Below are 23,612 nucleotides of genomic sequence, written 5' to 3' on the forward strand. Positions count from 1 at the left end.
CGGCCCAAACTGCCCAAACTACAGTGTGTTCAGGCACTTGTGCTGACCTTCCATATGCTAAACTAACAATAACTAAAAAGTGTCTAATTCATTGACATAAATGATCATCATGTCTTAGTTTGTATAGTGGTATAAGTAATATCTCTCTTCTTTGATCACCCTTTCTGTTTCTCTCTCTCTGTCTGTCTCTCTCTTCCTTTCTTTGCTTACTGTCTCAGGTTTGTGGTAGCACGCTTTGCAATTGCAGGAAGTTCAGATCTGAATTTTGCTCACCAAGATGTAATCACCAAGGTAATTTTTCTTCATCAATCTATAATGATTTAACATGTTCACTTTTATTGTTTGCTAATAGAATGGTATATAGTTCAAATGAATTACATGACTGTTGTACTAATTAAGAAAGATTGTACAGAGGTTCATTCTATGATGAATATTTTATTGCAGGGTGTGATGGTGCTTTGTCACACTGGTTAAAATAAGACAGTTTGGAAAGGAAATGTTGTACTCATGCAATGTTTTGTAGAAAGTTTGTTAACGGTTAACAAAAAGTGGTGTTTCTGTTCATGTTAGATACCCATTTAAAGTTACCTAACTATTTAACTAAAGTGTTGGTGACTTAGCAAACACATTGCTTGGACTAGCTTTGTCTTCAGGTGGATACAAGTGCTTACAGTTTCCAGATTGTTGGGTGAAATGTGGTTTACTGAGTGCACATGATCAGGGGTCAGAATACTTATCAGATTTCAGGTAACCAGCAGATACAGTTGTGGTCAGAAGTTTACATACAGTGACATGAATGTCATCTTGGATATGAATGTCATGGCAATATTTGGGCTTTTAGTAATTTCTTTGAACTGTTCTTTTTCTGTGGCAGAATGATTGTACAGCATACATCTTTAAATAAAAAAAAAAAACCACTAGAATTTATACACAAGTTTTAATCTTCTTTGGGTTTTCTGAAATCAACACAGGGTCAAAAATATACATACAGCACACCTAATATTTGGGTAAAATGTCTCTTTGCAAGATTCACCTTGACCAAACATTTTTGTTAACTATGAACAAGCTTCTGGCAGAATTCTGGTTGGATATTTCACGACTCTTCATGGTAGAATTGGTAGAGTTCAATTATTATTATTTTTTTTGGGGGGGCATGGATTCGACTTATAAGCACAGTTCATATATTTTCAGTAGGGTTGAGGTCAGGACTTGTTTTAAGCTTAATATTAGCCTGCTTTATCCTCCACAACCAGCTCTGATGCGTGTTTGGGTTCATTGTCCTGTTGTAACTCCCAAGTCCCAAGTTGTGTTCAAGTTTCTGATGGTTTATGCTAAAGAATTCTGAGGTAGTCCTCCTCCTTCATTATTCCATCCACTTTGTGCAATGAACCAGTTCCACTGGCAGCAAAACAGCCCCAGAGCATGATGATCCTACCACCACCACCAGCTGGTACAGTGGTACATGGTGGTCATTCTGGCCAAACAACTCAATCTTTGTCTCATCTGACCATACAACTTTCCTCCAGAAGGCTTTTTTTTTGTGCATGTGGTCAACTTCAAACTTTAGTTTAGCTTGAAGGTGTCAATTTTGGAGCAGGGGTTTATTTCTTGGATAGTAGCCTCTTCGTTCTTAGTTAGCTTCCATCAAGACACAAACAGATATGGAGAAAGACTTGTAAATCTACGCATAGAGCTAAGATTCAGACCAGCACAAACAACATTCCTTCAACCCTTGGGTAGACTGTGGACCTGGCAACACCCATCTGGAACAAAAGCCCAGCTGGATCATATACTCATCAACAGCAAGTGGCGCAACTCTCTTCATAACTGTAGAGCATACAATACAGTTGAACTGGACTCTGACCATCGCATCGTCAGTATCAGTCTTGCCATTAGCCTCAGAACATCAAAGGCAAACACATGCAAAATGAAGCGTTTTAACTTGGAGACACTACAACATGAGGAGATGAGAGCTGAGTTCCAGCTGGAACTGTCAAACAGATTTGCCTGTTTGTCCACAGATGAGGGAACTCCAATAACCTCTCGCTACAGTGAGTTTGAAAATTCAGTTTGCGAAGCTGCTGAAAAGACCATCGGCAAACGTGTCCCCAGTGGTATGCCAAGCTGGGTAACTGCAAGGACCCTGGAACTTAAAGCCAAGAGGGACAATGCCAAGGCTCAATACTTGGCCCTTAAAAACCCACATCAAATGCAGAAGTGGAAGGACCTGGCAGATGAACTATTAGCCTCATACCAGGAAGACCACGCAGCTATCCTAATGAAGAAACTGGAAGACCTCACCACAGCTGAGAAGCATGGAGACATGAACACCACCTGGAAGATCATCAATGACATTACTGGGAAACACCTTCAGATGAGCAGAAAGGTTAAGATTCAGGACTGTACAAATCCTAACAACGAGGAAGAGTCACTAGCTGACTGGGCAAGGTATTTCAGCACTTTGCTGAACAACCAGAACAATTCCAGTGATGCAACCCCACCTCCTGCAGCAAACGACCTCCCAATCAGATGTGAGCCTCCCACTCTAGAGGAAACCAGAAAAGCTATCCACAGCCTTAAGAGGCAAAAAGCAAGCTGCCATGGACAGTAGGATTACTCCTGAAGCTCTAAAAGATGGTGGTGAGGCCATGGTCAAACTCACCCATCGATTCTGCAAAGAAGTCTATATCAGCCGAATACCCCCAGCCCAGTGGATCACCAATCTCAAAGTGCCAGTTCCTAAGAAAGGTGACCTGTCTCTAAAAACCAAGTACAGAGGCATCATGCTGATGTCAATCACAGCTAAAGTATACAACAAAATCCTCCTCAATAGGATTAGTCCTCTGGTTGACCCTATACTAAGAAGGAACCAGGCTGGGTTTAGACCAGGATGCAGCTGTAGCCAACAGATCCACATCCTCAGAAGATATTTGAAGGCTTCAGATGCAAACAGCTACCTCTTGTGGCAACCTTCAAAGACTTTAAGAAGGCGTTTGATTCCATCAGCAGGGAATATATGTTTGCCATCCTCCGTCACTATGGTATACCGCTGTGCATCATCGAGGCCATTCGAGTTCTGTATGACAATTCAAAAAGCACAGTTTTAGTGGATGGAAAAATATCCGACACGTTTTACATCACCACTGGTGTTTTGCAGGGAGATGTGCTTGCCCCTTTCCTTTTCATCATAGTGGTAGACCATCTTATGACCACAGCTACCAACAAGTGCAACTCCGGTCTTATTACTCACCAAAGGCAGTCACGAAGAATCCCCAAAGTCAAATTAAATGACCTGGACTTTGCTGACGACATATGCCTACTAGAATCAACAATGGAGGGTGCCCAGAAACAACTAAGCGCCACAGTGAATGCAGCAAAATCAGTTGGGCTCAAGATAAGTGTTAACAAGACTGAGTACTGGTACATGACATATAACCTGTGCCCTCAGAACCACCTCCAGGTTAATGAGGAGGAAATCAATCATGTCTCTGACTTCTGCTATTTGGGTTCCATGGTTGCTGACAGCAAACCTGATCTAAACCGGAGACAGGGATTAGCATGGTCAGTTTTTTGGAGGCTGGAGAAGATCTGGAGAAGTACCATGATCCCATTGAAATCAAAACTCGCCTTCTTTAGAATAACCTGTCTCTCCGTTCTCCTGTATGGCTGTGAAACCTGAGTTATCTCACAAGACATGAGTAATAAAATCAACTCATACGCAACCTCGTGTTACAGAATAATGCTTGGTATCAAACGCACTGACAGAGTCTCTAACCTGACCATATACCAACGCCTGGAGGTGGAGCCACTCATTAATACTGTACAACGCCGCCAACTGTCCTTCCTCGGTCACCAACTTCATCTGAACACAGATGAGCCAGCAAGGACTTATGCCTTGTATGTCCCACAACATGGCAAATGAAGGCCTGGTAGACAAGCCACCTTATATCCGACTGTAACAGTTCCTGATGCGGGTGGAGCACAGAAGCATGGCAGGCGAGAGTTGATGGTTACACAAACACTTTATTTTAGCTTTTCAGCTTGCTTTTCACTCACTCTTTCACTCACTTACTCACACATGCATTGTGGTCGGGGAGAGAGTCCCTTTTCTCTGCTCTCTCTCTCTCTCTCCTTCTATGCTCCATCCCTGTAACAAACACACACCCACACACACATTAATTGACAGCAGGTGGAATGACTTAGCCACTTACCTTCCCCAACCCTGCCCTCCATTCACAGACTGCTGCTTGGCCACACCCCTGCTGCCACACCGACCTACATCCAGAAAGTCATGGGTGAAGGATATGATCTCATTTCCGACAAGGAAATTGAATCCCTTGCCAACGACAAGCTGAAATGGAGGAAGCTAGTGGTCGCCTGCTCTGCAGCTGAACAGTGATGATGATTTCATGGTGATTTGAACTGTAGACAGTGATCCATCAGCTTCCAGTTCATGGCAGGGTTGTACCATGGTGGTTCCCAGGTTGTTCCTGACCATCCAAACCAATTTCCTTTCAGCTCAGGGAGACAGTTTGGGTTTTCTTGAAGCAAAGTGGCTTGGCAAAGTGACCACACCTCCCAATAACTTGGATACAATTGTTTGAACTGATCTTGGAATTTGCAGTTGTTTAGAAATGGCTCCAAGAGACATTCCAGAGTTGTGTATATCTACAATCCTCTTTCTCAGATCTGCACTGAGCTCCTTGGACTTTCCCATTTTACTGTGTGTTGGTCAATGAGTGCTGTAAACAAACCCTTTTTATGAAGGCACAGAGAAGCTACCAGCTGTAGTCAATCATGATCACTAACAGGAAGTTAAGAGACCTCAGCCTTGGCAAGATAAGAGACATTTTGGAAGTTTCAGCACCTCTGAATTAATAATCTAAGTGAGCATATGTACATTTTTGACCATTTATGTATAATTTTGACCCTGTGTTGATTTCAGAAAACCCAAAGAAAATTAAAACTTGTGCACCAAATTTTAGTGTTTTTTTTATTAAAGATGTACGTATGCTGTACAATAATTCTGCCACAGAAAAAGAACAGTTCAAAGAAATTACTGAAAGCCCATGACATTCATATCCAAGATGACATTCATGTCACTGTATGTAAACTTCTGACCACAACTGTATTTAAGGTGTAATCTTTCTTCGAAGACTCAGGAGCCAAGTCAGAAGAAAGAATCTTCATATAAAGTATGGGAAACTATAAAGTCAATGTATAACCTTCACTCAGCAGCACTACCACCATGAGGCTAGAAATAAGAAAGAAATGTGGAAGTAAAGTTGCCAAAGACCATGCATGTACACATGATGGGCTCCATGAATAAAAATAGTATCTAATACATGAATTTACTGCATAATTATACATTTTATTCATTCATTCACTGTATCCAGGTCAGGGATGTTAATGGGTTAGCATTAGACCCAGATCTTATCTCGTGAACACTGGGTGCAAAGCAGGGCTACGACCTGGATGGAGCACCAGTATGCTGCAGGGCAGCTGGCAGCATGCACACATATTTGCACTTTTTAGCATAGCTAATCCACCTACCCACATGTTTTTGGGTTATGAATAGAAAGTGCAGTAAGTTGAGATGTCCATATGTTCATATGTGGGCGTTTCTAACCAAGCCATTCTTTGCAGTTACATTGAGTGGCAAGTTCATTAGGTACACCTAAATTCTAGCCATGCATACTTTTCAAGTACACCTTCCATACCGGTGCACTTTGTAGGGCTATGATTACAAACTTTAGGTCATATGCATAGTTTTTCAGCTCCCCTCTACTCCATCCCTCAATGGAAAGGGATCTCCATAGGAACACTGGTGATCTATCTTCAACACAGCAGTGATGCTGACAGGGTAGTGTGTGTGAGACACTGGTACAAGTGTATCAGGCATGGAAGTTTTTTACAAGTTTTTTTTTTTTTTAAGAAAAACAAAAACCTGTGTATTAGGGTACTAGGGATGGAACCAGATATGAAATTATTGTTCAGACTGAACAGATAATGTACTGTAAACTTATACAAATATATACACTAGATGACCAAAAGTATGTGGACACCTGACCATCACACCCATATGTGTTTTTTCCCCAAACTGTTGCCACAAAGTTGAAAGCACCAAATTATATAAGATGTCTTTGTATGCTCCAGTATTACAATTTCCCTTCACTGGAACTCAGGGGGCCAAACATGTTCCAGCATGACAATGCCCCTGTATACGAACTGAGCTCCATGTAGACCTGGTTTGCCAAAGTTAGTAGGGACAATTTTATGGGTCTGCACAAATCTAGACGAAAACCTTTCGAGAAAAGTGGAGGTTATTATACCAGCAAAGGGAGACTAAATCTGGAATGGGATGTTCAAGAAGCATGTATGGTTGTGATGCTCAGGTGTCCACAAACCTTAGGCCATACAGTGTGTACATGAATATTTGGTGCACAGTTTGTTTTGTTTTTCTTGAGGTGTGTGTCAGGATTGAGATCCAAAAAAATGTTTCAAGCACAGGAGGTTTTTACTTTCATGCAGGCACGAGCTAACTGACAGATATGAAGCTTCCAGCAGTCGTTAGTAACTGCCTGGTCTGGGTTATGTTAGTTTAAATTATTCTACCATTGTCTTTATATTTTACAACTTTGTAGGAATTAAACCCAGCTAATTTTTTTATATTCCATCCATTATCCATAACTGCTTATCCTGCGCAGGGTTACAGAGAGGTGGGGTACACCCTGGACATACGTAGTCACGTCATCACAGGGCTGACACATAGAGACAAACAACCATTCACACTCACATTCACACCTATGGTCAATTTAGAACAATCAATTAGCCTCACCTGCATGTCTTTGGACTGTGGGGGAACCGGAGCACCCGGAGGAAACCCACGCAGACACGGGGAGAGCATGCAAACTCCACACAGAAAGGCTGGGCTTGAACCCAGGACCTTCTTCCTGTGAGGCAACAGTGCTAACCACTACACCATCGTGCCACCTCAGCTAATTTTGTTATAAAATATTTGGTATAAACGAAAAATATAAAAAGACATAGTGAAAACAACAACAACAATAATAATAATAATAATAATAATAATAATTAAACATTATTATTTATTATTATTATTATTGTTGTCATTCTTCTTGCTGTTATAATAATAATAATAATTATTATTATTATTATTATTATTATTATAACAGCAAGAAGAATGACAACAACAACAACAACAATAATAATAATAATAATAATAATAATAATAATAGCAATAGCAAGTGTTGCCAGGCAAAAAAAAAAACCTCGCCCGGTAGCACTTATTTTAGTATTATAACCACTGATTCAAACTCACAAGTGTGGTCTCTGTTCTTTCAAAGTCACTATACTAATGAGAACATTTTGTTTCACAAGTGTAGTGTAAAGATTCTAAATATCTGCCAAAAAGCTAAAAAAAAAACCAACCCCCCCAAAACTTACAAAACTTATTTGACTTTTCAGAAGGACCAAACAAAAACTATGATAATCAAAAGGTAATTATTAAAATAAACACCACTTACTTGATATCGAATCGGAAGCCTTGGCGAACCATGAGATGAATTCCGTTTATCTTTTTATCTGCCAATTAACTTCCGATATTACGAAGTTATAACGAGGTTTCTCTTATTTCATTTCTAGTTCTGATTAGTTCCAAAGTTTATCAAGAAATAGAATGGGTAATTGAACTTGATCAGGATAAGTGCTGATTGGTTACAAACGCTGTGTTCTAAATCACTCACTCGTTCACTATGCCCTACTCACTATATAGGGAATTACTATATAGAGGACTATATACAGTGGATATAAAAAGTGAACACTCCCCGTTAAAATGATAGGTTTTTCTGATGTAAAAAAAAAGAGACCAGAATAAATAATTTCAAAACTTTTCCCACCTTTAATGTGACATATAACCTGTACAATTAATGTGAAAAACAAATAAATCTGCAGGCTGGCCAGTTCAGTACCCGGACCCTTCTTCTACGCAGCCATGATGCTGTAATTGATGCAGTATGTGGTTTGGCATTGTCATGTTGGAAAATGCAAGGTCTTCCCTGAAAGAGACGTCGTCTGGATGGGAGCATATGATGCTCTAGAACAGGGGTGTCAAACCTGATCCATAAAGGGCCGTGTGGCTGCAGGTTTTCATTCCAGCCATGCAGCAGCACACCTGACTTGGCTCATTCAATCAACTGAACTGTCTTCACACAGTCAAATACTTGCAGCCACACCCACCCTTGATTAAAGGGTGGGTGTGTCAGTTGATTGAATAAGCCAAATGAGGTGTGCTGCTGCATGGCTGGAATGAAAACCTGCAGCCACACAGCCCTTTATGGATCAGGTTTGACACCCCTGCTCTAGAACCTGGATATACCTTTCAGCATTGATGGTGTCTTTCCAGATGTGTAAGCTGCCCATGCCACACGCACTAATGCAACCCCATACCATCAGAGATGCAGGCTTCTGAACTGAGCGCTGATGACAACTTGAGTCGTCCTTCTCCTCTTTAGTCCGAATGACACGGCGTCCCTGATTTCCATAAAGAACTTCAAATTTTGATTCGTCAGACTACAGAACAGTTTTCCACTTTGCCACAGTCCATTTTAAATGAGCCTTGGCCCAGAGAAGACGTCTGCGCTTCTGGATCATGTTTAGATACGGCTTCTTCTTTGAACTATAGAGTTTTAGCTGGCAACGGCGGATGGCACAGTGAATTGTGTTCACAGATAATGTTCTCTGGAAATATTCCTGAGCCCATTTTGTGATTTCCAATACAGAAGCATGCCTGTATGTGATGCAGTGCCGTCTAAGGGCCTGAAGATCACAGGCACCCAGTATGGTTTTCCAGCCTTGACCCTTACGCACAGAGATTCTTCCAGATTCTCTGAATCTTTTGATGATATTATGCACTGTAGATGATGATATGTTCAAACTCTTTGCAGTTTTACACTGTCGAACTCCTTTCTGATATTGCTCCACTATTTGTCGGCGCAGAATTAGGGGGATTGGTGATCCTCTTCCCATCTTTACTTCTGAGAGCCGCTGCCACTCCAAGATGCTCTTTTTATACCCAGTCATGTTAATGACCTATTGCCAATTGACCTAATGAGTTGCAATTTGGTCCTCCAGCTGTTCCTTTTTTGTACCTTTAACTTTTCCAGCCTCTTATTGCCCCTGTCCCAACTTTTTTGAGATGTGTTGCTGTCATGAAATTTCAAATGAGCCAATATTTGGCATGAAATTTCAAAATGTCTCACTTTCGACATTTGATATGTTGTCTATGTTCTATTGTGAATACAATATCAGTTTTTGAGATTTGTAAATTATTGCATTCCGTTTTTATTTACAATTTGTACTTTGTCCCAACGGCGGCACGGTGGTGTAGTGGTTAGCGCTGTCGCCTCACAGCAAGAAGGTCCTGGGTTCGAGCCCCGGGGCCGGCAAGGGCCTTTCTGTGCGGAGTTTGCATGTTCTCCCCGTGTCCGCGTGGGTTTCCTCCGGGTGCTCCGGTTTCCCCCACAGTCCAAAGACATGCAGGTTAGGTTAACTGGTGACTCTAAATTGACCGTAGGTGTGAATGTGAGTGTGAATGGTTGTCTGTGTCTATGTGTCAGCCCTGTGATGACCTGGCGACTTGTCCAGGGTGTACCCCGCCTTTCGCCCATAGTCAGCTGGGATAGGCTCCAGCTTGCCTGCGACCCTGTAGAAGGATAAAGCGGCTAGAGATAATGAGATGAGATGAGACTTTGTCCCAACTTTTTTGGAATCGGGGTTGTACATCTACTGTATCTTTTGTATTGACTGACTGCTTTGTATCTAGTGTGTGTAATTTTTCTTATCACTAGTACTTACCTCCACACTCTTAAATGTTAATGCAAATGTGTCTTCATGACCTCAGTACATCAGTCTAGACTCTGGATGTCTCAGTTATAGTCCTGTTAGTTTTATAATGCCAAAAGCCTGTGTATGATTCCCACAACCAAGTGGAGCAGTGATCACAGAAACCTCCCCAACACTCTCGCACTGAAATTCATTCATATACAAATATGTTACAAATGAAAAGAAAAGAAAAACTGTGCCTCTGTTTTGTTTATTTTGCCAGCATGGTTTGGACCTTTAGATGGAAAATTCACTGCAAATCAATACAGAGTTCTTCAGAATGATCACCTTTTTCCTCTGATGAAACCTTTCTATCCTGATGTCAGCGGGCTTTTCCAGGATAGTGTCTGCAGCTCATGAGGGCTCACTGAATGCTTTGATGAGAATATCTTTAGGAAGAACGGTTTAAATTGCTCTAGTACAGTTCCAGAGAATCTTTTATGATCTGTGCCAAGGTGCATCCAAGCTGTTTTGGTGTCTTGTTGTGGCCAAACACTTAACTAAAAGCACTTTGTGTTGTTTTGATTTGTCTTTAATGGGTCGCCCCTCTACGGTTTGCATATGACTGTGGTAAAGTCAAGTAAAGTCAGAGTGCTTGACATTTCTGTTCATGAATATTACAAGACGTGACTACGGTAATGAATCACTAAGAAAACAAGTCAGGAATGCTGCCATGAGATGTTAGACGGACTTGTGGGTTACAAAAAAAGAAATGGGCCAGAGGATGAACACACACTCAATTTCATGCCACAAGAAAATTCTAAAACATTGCTTTTATTATAGTTACACCATCCTGGGCATCTGTGCTGTCACAGAAATGTGTGTGCGTGCTAGTAGTTATTTTTCCTTCATATATGAAAATGAATGGAGGGAGGAGAGCATAGAGGAGAGGGTGGGGAGGAAAAGAGACACAGAGAGAGAGAGAGAGAGAGAGAGAGAGAGAGAAATAGAGTGAGAGACAGGCAGACAAGAAAGAGAGAGAGAGAGAATTAGAGAGAGGCAGAGAGAGAAAGAGGGGGTAGAGAGGAAGAGAGACAGAGTGCAAGAGAGAGGCAGAGAGAGAGAAAGAGAGAAAGAGTGCGCAAAAGAAAGGGAGAGAGAGAGAGACAGGCAGAGGGCAAAAGAGAGGCAGAGAGAGGCAGAAAGAGAAAGAGTGCAAAAGAGAGGCAGAGAGAGAGAGAGACAGAGAGCGAGAGAGACTTGAGAGAGTGCGCAAAAGAGAGGCAGAGAGAGAGAAAGAGAGAGGCAGAGAGAGTGTGTGTGCGCGTGCAAAAGAGAGGCAGAGAGAGAGGCAGAGGATAAAAGAGAAGCAGAGAGAGATAGAGTGTGTGTGCAAAAGAGAGGCAGAGAGAGAGAGGCAGAGTGCAAAAGAGAGGTGGAGAGAAAGAGAGAGAGAGCAAAAGAGAGGCAGAGGGAGAGAGAGAGAGAGAGAGACAGACAGAGACAGACAGACAGAGGTAGAGAGAGGCAGAGTGAAAGAGAGATAGCGAGAGAGAGCAAAAGAGAGGCAGAGAGGGGGAGAAAGAGAGAGTGAGAGAGAGTGCAGGAGAGAGAGGCAGAGAGGGGGAGAAAGAGAGAGTGAGAGAGAGTGTGCAGGAGAGAGAGGCAGAGAGAGAGAGAGAGAGAGAGAGAGACAGACAGACAGACAGAGAGACAAGGGAGGGAAGGTGTAACAATGAGAGGGGGTGGGTGAGGGTGAAAAGGAAAAACCTGTCAGGTGAGTTTAGATTGCAGATGAATAATAGTAAAATAAAAAAAAAAAGACTAAGCACAAGACAGGGGGAGAGGAAGGGCACTGAACACCTGCTGTGATTTTCTTTAAAGGTATGTCTGGTTTCAACTAAATCTGAGGTCAAACTAAAATGCTTGGTTCACTGGGTGTCATTCATGTGTCAAATGTACAGTGTATGTGTGTCTGTGTGTGTGTGTGTGTGTGTGTCCATGCCCCTGAGAACAGGTAAAACTTTAACCCAACACGCACCTGTTCTCTCACTACACTGACTGTGTAAAGTCACACAGGTAATCTCACCACTTTTTCTCTTCAGCCTGATCAACTATCAATCAATTACACACCTTCTCCTTTCCTATTCAGCATTTGCTTTTTTCACAGCTCACTTTATATTTCAGTCAGTCATGTTTATGCCATCTTGACCTGCTGGGGTGTTGGCTCCTTTTGAATGGTTGCACCAGAACACACCTCGTTTTATATTCTTGCCTCCCTCCCTGTCTGTGTCTACTGGGTTTCAGCTTCAACACTACAAAACTCTGCATGCACCTGTATCTTCTCAGCTGATCATAGGTATTTACTTTGCGACCACATTATAGTATTACTGAAAGGATCACATGAGGATCATTAGACATACAATGTACGTTGTGATCAGAAGGTGAGTTCTTTATCATGTGTGGTTTATCAGCCTCACTCATGGATGGATTGACTAATGCTAGTATGTATGTAAATTAGCTGCTGTGCCTGCAAGGCTTTTTGATTTTGTCTCATTCAGAGGTTTTAGCTGATTTGAATGATTACAGCTGCGTGACCAGCCCATGGAGCTCTTTCCTGGTTGTTTGATACATCTGTTGATTTCTACAACAAATCTGCTGAAAGTATATTTCAATAGGCAAATAGAGTGATACTTAATTTTAGATCTACATCTATGACGTGTACTCTAGTGTATTTTCTACTCTGGTATGGTAAACGAGATCCGTCTGGATTGCAGTCTGGTGTGTTTGACCTGTTATCTGCCTGCTGATCTGGTTTGGTTTAAGCTTAAAAGCATGACGAAGGGCAAAAAGCATGTTAGTTGTATAAACATAAACGGATACAATCGTGTGATTAATTTCAGCTCTGTCAGAGGAAGTTTCGAGGTATGTTATGACACTTTTATGATTTATGCAATTTGTTCCTTTGTTGTTAATAACATTTTGGCTTTCTTTGTGTCTTTACGTCCACTTCTCACAACAGAATCTGAAACCGTCATGCTTTATGATAGGCTTCCTCAAAATTAAGTTTGTCCTTACTACTGCAATATTTATAATTAAGAAATATAACATAATATAATTATATCTTTTTTTTTTGTAGGACTTTGGATGCTAGGACTGTCTGAAAAAGTCAGTCGCAGAAAGAGGCAGAGAGCCACAAGATCAGCCAGTGTAACCTGCAGAACACAACACAGCATTCTGTGAAAGAAAAAGAAGCAAAGATACATCTTCAGGCTGAAGCTACTCAATTGTCTCGGAGGAAAAAAAAAACAGAAGAAAGCAAAGTGTTCTGACAAATGAACATCCGACTTCCAACATAAGCAGATATAAACAATTCTGAGTACTTAGGACAGAAAGGGAGCTGACTTTTTTGTTTTCTGTGTTTGTTGTTTATAGTTTGTACTTTGCGGGACATTTTATTACTTTTACCATAACGTTACGGAACTGCGAACCAGAACGTCGAGCCACACCTGCAGCCTCACAAACAAATCTTTTTTTGTTTATGGATTACTTAGAAAGAATGCCACGTCAACACTTGGACACCCTTGATCACACTGTGCGGGTTGAATTACATAGCTGACAACCTACCCACATTTATTGTAGTATGGACATCCAAAACCATTTATGTGACATAAATTTGGAACTTGAGCATGGAACCAAGTACTAAAAAGAACTTTAAACATTTCCTGACAATCACACTGTAATGCATGCACTGTTCCTCATTGTAGAAAATGGATATCCCTGTTGGATCTACTTGTGTGCCTGAACACTCTGCCTGTCTATCAGAATCAGTCCCGAGAGTTGGAAATAGAGAATCTTCAAAATGTTCTGAAGAACAAAACCAAAGTCAACCACATGCAGCTCCAACACAGTCTACTATTAGGTTCAAAATCCGCTCTGCTAAAGAAAGACAGCAGCTCACCAAAGCCAGTAATTATAAGTGTGAGACATTTGAAAAAGCCAGCAGAAGCATCAAAGAGTGTCCAGAAGAGATGTCCAGAGTCCACCCCATTTCGTCTCCATCTCCAGATACTGATATGATTGACACAAAAAGACCTAGAGTTCTGAATCAGTTCGGCTGGACAAAGAAAGCAGAACTGTCCGTCAGTTCTGAGACGAGTAGTACCACTCAAAAGAAAGCAGATGCCGTTGAGAATCCCACCACCAAAGTGAGGGAAAGAACAGAGTGGAGACAATCATATCTGTCCAACAGAAGTAAGAGCTTAGACTGGAGTGGATCAAAACATGAAGGAGGACAAAAGAATCAGATGGATGTTATCAGAAATACTAAGGACCTTGAAAGGAGAGCCATGAGACGTTCTGAGAGTTTAGAAAGAAATGACGCTGCCAGTAGCCCAAAATCTAATGAACTGACCCACCCATTAAAGAGAGTATCATTACAAATTCAACCATTCAGTGGAAATGGTCAAAGAAAGCAGGACAATAATGGACTAATCTCTGGAACTGCAACATCTGGAACCTTACCTGTGAAAACAGTGGCTCTTGCCCAATCTTTCCCATCCAGACTAAAAGCAAATCAAAGTAAGGACAGGATGGAGGAAAGAAAAAGTCCCTGGTGGCATTCTGAACATAGTGGTACCAAGCCAGATCAAGCAGAGCCCCACCTCAGAGCTCAATTCACTGCATCAAAGACCAGTGAGATCACTGGGAATAACACTGTAAAGGAAAGAAATCGTAATGTATTAGAGGATAATCGTGAAGCAAGTTCAGGAATCTCATTTGGAATGATCACCCCTGAGCCTTTTTACGGTTCAGGTTTAGATAAACAGAATCCCAGTAGAAGATCAATGGATGATCGCCTAAACTTTTACACAGTGCGTAACACAAAGACAGTTTTATCTAATCCAGGAAAGTCGGCTACCTTCCCAAAAACACCTTTTAAAAAAGGACATATGAATTTTACTCCCTTGCCAGACACTTCACTTGTTTCAGCCGATGGAAAAGATAACTTGGCAACAACGTCAGCATGGTCTAACGAAAAAACCCTTAGCCAAGGTACAATCTCCTTGGTGACTAATAATAGTATATATGATGATAGAAGACTGACTGGGCCCTCTGTCGGACTGGGAAGTCATTCTCTCGGCAGAACAAGAAACAGACTTTTTACAACTCTGAGTTCATATCCAGCCTATAGTCTGAACAATAGCAACAGTGTCCAAAAAAACACCGGGAAAGAAACAGAGAGGCAAGTAGAAATAAGGACTAGAAATTCAAATCAGACAAAAGGTATGGAGACAATTCCAGGAAAACAAACCAATAGCTCACAGGAAAGAGTAAATCCTCAGGCCAAACCTCAACCATCCCAAAGTATGACAGCAGACAGTGAAAAACATCATCACCAACAACATGGGGTTAGTATGAAGAATGAGTTCTCGTTAGAAAAAGTCCATGAACCATCCTTGGATTCGGTGCGAAAAACAATTCACAAATTTGAGGCTCTTGCTCTGCAAAGCCAGAGTTCATCACAGATTCAGCATCATAGAAGGGCTTTGTCAGTTACAGAAACACCGAAAGTAGTGACCAGTCTGAATAAGACATATTCAAGTAGGTCATTAAGTGTAAGTTCGGGTGACAGCAGCAGAGAATGCTCGAGAGAGAATCTTTTTAGTAAGATTGAAAAGAGTGATGAGGCAGTGAGTATACATGATCTAAGTGGACCTGTCCAGATCACAACACAAGATAAAGAAGAATTAACAGTGAAAACCCAAAGCAGAGGAACTAAAAGTCACGAGCCTGGAGCTGTTCAGACTTTGAAACTCCTGGATGAATTTCCATCTGAGCAGAAGAACAAGGCTAAATTTACTATGATGAATAAGCACATGGATGAGTCAGATTTCTCCAAAGGCAGCAACCTTAAATCTTATCAAAAGCTTAAAAACATTGAATTAACTGAAGAAAATGGTAAGAATAATCTCAGTTCTACAACATCCCACAATTCCCAAAAATCAAGTAGAATCATGAATGTATCCCACTCTGATCCTCAGGACTTCTCTCCTAAACCAGAGAACACATTTTCAAAGTCTACAAAAGATAAAGTGTTTCTAAAATCACAAAGCAGCCCTGTGCTACCATATCAAAATTCCTTCACTCCAGAAAAGTCAACAGATTTAACAGGCAACAGCACTCATTCTAAATCACCATCCAATCTCTTTAGTGACTCTGCAGGAATCTCTCCTATCCAAGTCTGTTCTTCAGCTTCAGGTGATCTCAGTAATACCTACAACACAATAAAGGACGAAAAAGTAGCTGCAAAAGTTATTAGGTGGATCATGGATAAAGGGGTTGATGATGAGAATGGTGAAGACTGTGATGATGATGATGACGACTACGACGATGAAGATGATGAGGGAACAGAGAGAGGATATGACTCTGACTCAGGCGAATCATCAGTAACCATCACAAGCAACATGAGCAATAGGAGTTTTTCTATGAGGTACAGTATGATGTTACAGTTTGAGGACAATAACACAGATAGTATTTTTGCTAGCATCTTAACGTTACAGAATTTGTCATGTACTCACTGGCCACTTTAATAGGAACTTGTTCTTGATTCTAAGATTCCTGTTCTTGGCTGTAGGAGTGGAACCCAGTGTGGTCGTCTGCTGTTGCATGCTGAGATACTTTTCTGCTCAGCACAGTTGTAAAGAGTGATTATATGAGCTGCTATATCCTTCCTGGCAGCTCAAACCAATCTGGCCATTTTCTTCTGACCTCTCTTATCAACAAGGTGCTTGTTTCCACCCACATAACTCTCTCACTCAGTGTTTTTTTGTTTTTTGCACCATTCTGTGTAAACTCTAGAGACTGTTGTGTGTGAAAACCCCAGGAGATCAGTAGTTTCTGAAATACTCAAACCAGTCCATCTGGCACCAACACCCATGCCACAGTGAAAGTCACAGAGATCCCAATTTTTCCCATTCGGATGCTTGGAGTGAAGTGAAGTGATTTGTATCTGTATGATTGGCTGATTAGATAACTGCATAAAACAGCAGGTGTATGGGTGTTCCTAGTAAAGTGGCCGGTGAGTGTACATGGACTTTGTGTTATGAAAATGCTTGATAAATACAGAAACTTATCAGTGAAATAAAAATCTAATTAAGATGTAAAATGTCAGTAAATAGACCTGTGGTAAAATGTAATGGAAATGTGTTTGCCAAATTAATATAATTGTGGTTTATCTAAGACATTTGCCACCATTAAATGTCAAGTATCATGACAGCCAATGCACCTTGCCTTCCTATACAGGATAAATGTAGTCATTAGCTTAAACTAAACAGAAATATTAAACTTACCATATATTAAAGGGGAAATATGAAAAACTGACTTTTTCAGTGCTTGTGCACATACAGTAGATATAAAAAAGTGTACACACCCTGTTAAAATTCTAGGTTTTTCTGATGTAAAAAAATGAGACTACGATAAATAATTTCAAAACTTCTCCAACCTTTAATGTGACCTATAACCTGTACGATTCAATCAGAGGTGGACAAAGTACCCAACTTCATTACTTAAGTCAGAGTACAGATCCCACTGGTTAAATGTTACTCCAATACAAGTGAAAGTTATACAGTCAAATTTTTACTTAAGTACTGAAGTATTTGCTTTTAAAAATACTTAAGTATTAAAAGTACATTTTCTGTCAACACATTGTTGTATTATTGCCACAACACTTACAAAACCTAATGCCTCTGAACCAAACAACTGGATTTACTGACTAACTTGTAGAACCTGTAGAATAAACACCTGGTAGAACGTTACAAAATGAAGCACAACTGAAGTGAAAAAGAGCCATTGTGGTGGTGTTTTTTTTTTTTTTTATTGTAACACTCCTCCCCACCCCGACAAAGCAGCATGGTCATGTTCTGACACAGCTCTGGCAGTGTGTGCACACATGTATGTTAATGTATATGTTAATCAGGAAGACAGTGTAATAGCTGTAAATGCAGCTTGCTCAGAAAATAAAAATGACAATCCAACCTGCTTAAAACCCAGGTCCACACTTCGAGTTTAATAACTGCCCAACAGCAACACTACTTTAAGCAAGACAAAAAAAAAAAGGCAAGACCATCATCTGACATCAAAACAAAAAATTCCAGCAATTTGTTGTGACTGACTACTACAATACTGTCCATCTCACAGGTCTCATGCGCGCAAGTGCGTGTATTCATGCACATATGAATCTGCCTGTGGAATCATGGTGGTTTAATGTTAAGCTAGCTAGTCAGTGAAGCTCCACCTGACATGCTAGCAAAATCTTTTCAAACTTGAAATCTTATTGGGTAGCTAACGTTACTAGAACAGAAAGACTTATACATTCTGTTTATTTGGCAATATTATGCTAAAACATTTCCAAAAGCACTTCAGATAAGTTAATGCTATTCATGTTAGCGTAACTCCATTTTTACTGCTAACTAGCAGTGTCCAAGTTAACTAGCTATGTGTTAACGTTAGCCATGGACAAGGCTGTGGCAACTTGGCAGGCAAATCCATAGAAAGTCATTTGACTAACCAGACTGCATAGCTATTGCAACATTATCGCTAGCTCTAAAAGCACAGACAACTTCACTGCAAGTTTTCTATCAATCCTGAGATTGAGATGCTGACCTCTTCTGCTCCTCGGACCTGCCTGATCCATCCAGATGCCCTACGTCTGGCTGGAGTCTCATCACATTGCTCCTGTGGAGGACGGCCCCATATGGACAGTTGAAAGTCACACTTGGAAGATGCTCTGGACACTTACAGTAATGCTTTTGTGGCTGAGGACTACAGTTGACTTGCTAACTTTAGGACTGCAGTTGTCATGAACAGTTTTGCACTCAAGTTTCCGTCAATAAAGAGTTATAATATCAACAAAACAGACTTCATGTTAAAACTGTTAAAAATGTTATAATCACACAATATGTTATCACCCAAATGAGGATCGGTTCCCTTTTGAGTCTGGTTCCTCTTGAGGTTTCTTCCTCATGTTGTCTGAGGGAGTTTTTCCTTGCCACCGTCACCACAGGCTTGCTCACTGGGGATAGATTAGGGATAAAATTAGCTCATGTTTAAAGTCATTCAAATTCTGTAAAGCTGCTTTGCGACAATGTCTATTGTTAAAAGTGCTATAAAAATAAACTTGACTTGACTTTCTCTTGGAATAAAACGTTTACATCCCTCAATATGCTTCCGCAGGTTGGACGTCGAGTTTTTGTAGGCTGTGATGTGCTCTGTTTTAGGCAAACAAAGCAAACATTTAAAATGAAACAACTCTTTATTCCTTTCAGAAAACTGAAACATGGGTTCTAACTATAGCCATGGGTGTGTGCATCCCCCAGAAGAACCACCTCCTTCCATTCTGCTATCAACTGATCATGTTAAGTAATGCTGCAGAGAAATCACTGAACTTGATTTTATCCAGTCCATGGACGTGACCTGACCCTAGTAATTACTGATAGGCTGTCTCAGTGTCACCTGTGAAAAAAACAATCCCGTTTTAGAAGAGAAAAGAAAAAAACATCCACTTTCAAAACCACTTCATAGTAACGAGTAAAGAGGACCTTGATAGAAATGTAGTGGAGTGAAAAGTATGATATTTGTCTTTCAAATGTAGTGAAGTTAAAGTCATAAGTTGCCAAAAAAATTAATACTCAAGTACAGATACTCAAAAAGTGTACTTAAGTACAGTACTCAAGTAAATGTACTTTGTTACTGTCCACCTCTGAATTCAATTGAAAAACAAACAAATCAGTGAGGGGGGAAAACATAAAAAAAAAAAAAAACCCGTACAATAAGCTGGTTGCATAAATGCACCTTTTGATTTAATTACAGCATTCAGTCTTTTTGGGTCGGAGTCTATCAGCCTGCCACATCTAGACTTGGCAATATTTGCCCACTCTTCCTTGCAAAAGCACTCCAAGTATGTCAGATTACGAGGGCAGCTCTTGTGCACAGCCCTCTTCAGGTCACCCCACAGATTTTCAACTGGATTTAGGTCTGGGCTCTGGCTGGGCCGTTCCAAAACTTTTTAGGGGTCATCGTCATGCTGAAAGGTGAAATTCCTTTTCATCTTCAGCTTTCTAGCAGACACCTGAAGGTTTTGGGCCAAAATTGACTGGTATTTAGAACTGTATTTAGAACTGTTCATAATTCCCTCCACCTTGACTCTTGTTCCAAGTGAAGAAAAAGAACCCCAAAACATGATGCTGCCACCACCATGCTTCACCGTGGGTATGGTGTTCTTTTGGTGATGCGCAGTGTTGTTTTTGCGCCAAACATACCTTTTGGAATTGTGGCCAAAAAGTTCAACCTTGGTTTCATCAGACCATAACACATTTTCCCACATGCTTTTGGGAGAGTTGATGTATTTTTTTTTGCAAAATTTAGCCAGGTCTGGATGTTCTTCTTTGTAACAAAAAGCTTCCGTCTTGTGACTCTACCCCATAGTCCAGACATATGGAGAATATGGGAGATGTAGTATAGAACCAGTACTTGCCAGAAATTCCTGCAGCTCCTTCAGTGCTGCTGTCGGCCTCTTGGCAGCCTCCCTGACCAGTTTTCATCTTGTCTTTTCATCAGTTTTTGAGGGACGTCCAGTTCTGGTTAATGTCACTGTTGTCCCATATTTTCTCCACTTCTTGATGACTGTCTTCACTGTGCTCCATGGTATATCTAATGCTGTGGAAATGTTTTTGCACCCTTCTCCTGACTGATACCTTTCAACAATGAAATCCCTTTGATGCTTTGTAAGCTCTCTGTGAACCCTGGCTTTTGCTGGAAGATGCAACTGAGTCAATGTCTGAACTTTATTTGGGGTTAATCAGAGTCATTTTAATTGATGGCAGGTGTGAACCCAAAAAGACTGAATGCTGTAATTAAATCAAAAGTTGCTTCAACAAAGCATTAGTTTAAGGGTGTGCACACTTATGTCACCAGCTTATTGTACGTTTTTTATTTTTTATGCTTTCCCCTCAACAGATTTGTTTATTTTTCAGTTGAATTGTACAGGTTATATGCCACATTAAAGGTGGGAAAGGTTTTGAAATTATTTTTTGTGGCCTCATTTTTTTTACATCAGAAAAACCTATCATTTTCACGGGGTGTGTACACTTTTTATATCCACTGTACATTTGTAGATTGGGAGTACCTACCAAACCACAAACTCTGAAATAAGACACCCAGTCAGATTCTTTTGGGCTGCCTATTTCAGAAAACATGCGCTTCAACAAGCTGTTCAGATTTGGCTCCCCTTTTTATGTCACAAGGAGCTCATTAGCATTATCCCACCCCCTCATCTGAGTATCTCCACTCATGGCTTTTGAACTGCCTTTGCAAATGAATATTCATGATGAAAGTTCTACATGATTAGCTGGTACAAGACGGGGTGGGGTGAGCAGTGGCTCATTATTATTTAAAGGAACAGGCACTCAAATTAACTGTGCTGAACAGGGCTGTTTAGACAGCGTGAGGAGGGAACTGTGGTGTTTTATCTTTGTGGTTTGAACAAAGCATGCCATCTCATTAAGACATCAGGTCTGTGTCAACTTGTGGAAAAGGGATATAATATGTCACCTTTAATAACATACACACTGTCCAAAATTATGTTGTAAGTTCTATTCTGTTTGTCCTGTTATTATATTATATTATATTATATTATATTATATTATATTATATTATATTATATTATATTATATTATATATTTTTGAAAGTCACATATCATCAGCTTCTTGCTTCCATTCCTCATGGTGAATTAATTTGTCCTACTTTTTTTCCTATTTGTTCTCTTAACAGCCTTGTAGATCTATGCAGTCTGGGTGGGTTGGACCTTCCACCCTCAGATAGCACTGGGTCACAGGAAGACGAGAACTGGATGTCAAAGCGTACAGTGTCCATGAGCTCAGAGGTGTCTGCCTTTTCCTCTGTGACATTGTTGGGCATGGATGAGCTGGACTGCTTATTGAATGATGTCAGGGGTTTGGATGATGATGCATTAGAGGTACTAGGAATTCTTTAGCGGTCCAAAAAAAACATATGTGGCAAGTAGACACAGGGTTTAGCATGAGTCTGCAGCAGGAGTATGGCGGAATGGCCCATCACCGTCCTAACCCTGGTGAAAATCTTTCAAGGATCTTCAAGGATCCATAAAGTTCTTTGTGAGGGTCTTTGAGGATGCTGTTGAGGATCTCAACAAAGATCCTCAAAAGATCTTTGAGGATCTCCAAAGATCTTTTAACTTCTTGCCAAAATCTTCAAGGATCTTCAATTTTCTTGCCAAGATCTTTAAGGATCTACAAGGATTTTCAAAAAAAAAAAATTCAAGCTCTTCAAGGATATTTAGAATACTTGTCAAGATCTTTAAAGTTCTTGCCAAGATCTTCAAGTATTTTTGAAATTCTTGACAAGATCTTCAAGGATCTTTATTATTCTTGACAAGATCAACAAGAATCTTAAAAAACAAAAACCAATTCCAAACAAAACAATTCTTTATTGATGCTATCATAACATATACACTGACATTTCCAGTAGAAGAAATCAATTGATTGACCAAGAGATCCTTTCAAGATCTTTGAAACCTTGAAAATCATGAAAGATTCTTTCAAAGATCCTTTTAAGATGTTGGCTATTCAGGATTCCTTGGTATATCCTTATCCAATTGTTATGAATCATAATTATGTAAGCGTCAATCTATTTCCATCCTTGCCAATTCCATTGAATTAGGATCATTTAAAAAATTTGAAAGATACTCTTTAGTTCCTCGATGATCTTAAAGGATCCTCACAAAGATCTCCTGAAGACCTTGACAAGGATCCTTACAAGATTCTGATTAAATCCTTGAGGATTCCAGTTAAGATCTCATCTCATCTCATCTCATTATCTCTAGCCGCTTTATCCTTCTACAGGGTCGCAGGCAAGCTGGAGCCTATCCCAGCTGACTACGGGCGAAAGGCGGGGTACACCCTGGACAAGTCGCCAGGTCATCACAGGGCTGACACATAGACACAGACAACCATTCACACTCACATTCACACCTACGGTCAATTTAGAGTCACCAGTTAACCTAACCTGCATGTCTTTGGACTGTGGGGGAAACCGGAGCACCCGGAGGAAACCCACGCGGACACGGGGAGAACATGCAAACTCCACACAGAAAGGCCCCCACCGGCCCCGGGGCTCGAACCCAGGACCTTCTTGCTGTGAGGCGACAGCGCTAACCACTACACCACCGTGCCGCCCCAGTTAAGATCTTTATAAGGAAAGATCCTGAAAATGATCCTTTTAAAGGCCCGGTCCCACTGCACTTACGGATGCAAAGAGGATGTAAAACGTAAAAAAATCTTTGCCATCCGTTGGAAAACGCTATGCATCCGTTGTGTACTCATTGCATACGTGCTTCATACGCTCTATCCATCGAGCATCCGTCCACTGTGATTTCATCCGCGCAAAAAGTTTTGAGCTGCACAAAACTTTTAGAACGGATGAACTTTCCGCCGTGTACGATGTAAATCCGCGACATATACGAGCAACAAACGTTCTATGTCCGTTATCATCGGTTAAACGTCTGCTGTATCCTCTCTGCATCCTCTGGGCATCCTCGCAACTCACATCCGCTGCAGCTGAAAACGGAAAGAGGGAGGAAAGATAAGGTACATGAAACGTCTATTCATCGTTAGTAGCACAGAAATAGAAAGGATGTAAGCGTATGCATCTCGTATATAAAGTATTCAAAACG

The 23,612-nt window shown here is 40.8% G+C and overlaps 1 protein-coding gene across 10 annotated transcripts in view; it reads left to right on the forward strand.

Annotated features, from left to right (window-relative positions):
* The window catches only part of si:dkey-92i15.4 (pro-interleukin-16), a 34,975-nt gene continuing 11,363 nt past the window's right edge, over positions 1-23,612 (forward strand). The window contains exons 1-4 of one of the 10 annotated variants that reach the window (XM_060921490.1): positions 1-23; positions 219-291; positions 12,983-16,336; positions 21,674-21,878. In XM_060921490.1, coding sequence (XP_060777473.1) covers positions 13,614-16,336; positions 21,674-21,878 — 2,928 coding nt within the window. In that variant the 5' untranslated portion in view covers positions 1-23; positions 219-291; positions 12,983-13,613. Of the gene's footprint in view, positions 292-11,587; positions 11,728-11,860; positions 11,923-11,952; positions 12,288-12,332; positions 12,769-12,982; positions 16,337-16,484; positions 16,631-19,169; positions 19,259-21,673; positions 21,879-23,612 lie in introns of those variants that run through there. The other 9 variants (XM_060921492.1, XM_060921487.1, XM_060921495.1 and 6 more) reach the window with 9 other exon arrangements.

The sequence above is a fragment of the Neoarius graeffei genome, chromosome 5, assembly GCF_027579695.1.
Source record: "Neoarius graeffei isolate fNeoGra1 chromosome 5, fNeoGra1.pri, whole genome shotgun sequence".
NCBI lineage: Eukaryota > Metazoa > Chordata > Actinopteri > Siluriformes > Ariidae > Neoarius > Neoarius graeffei.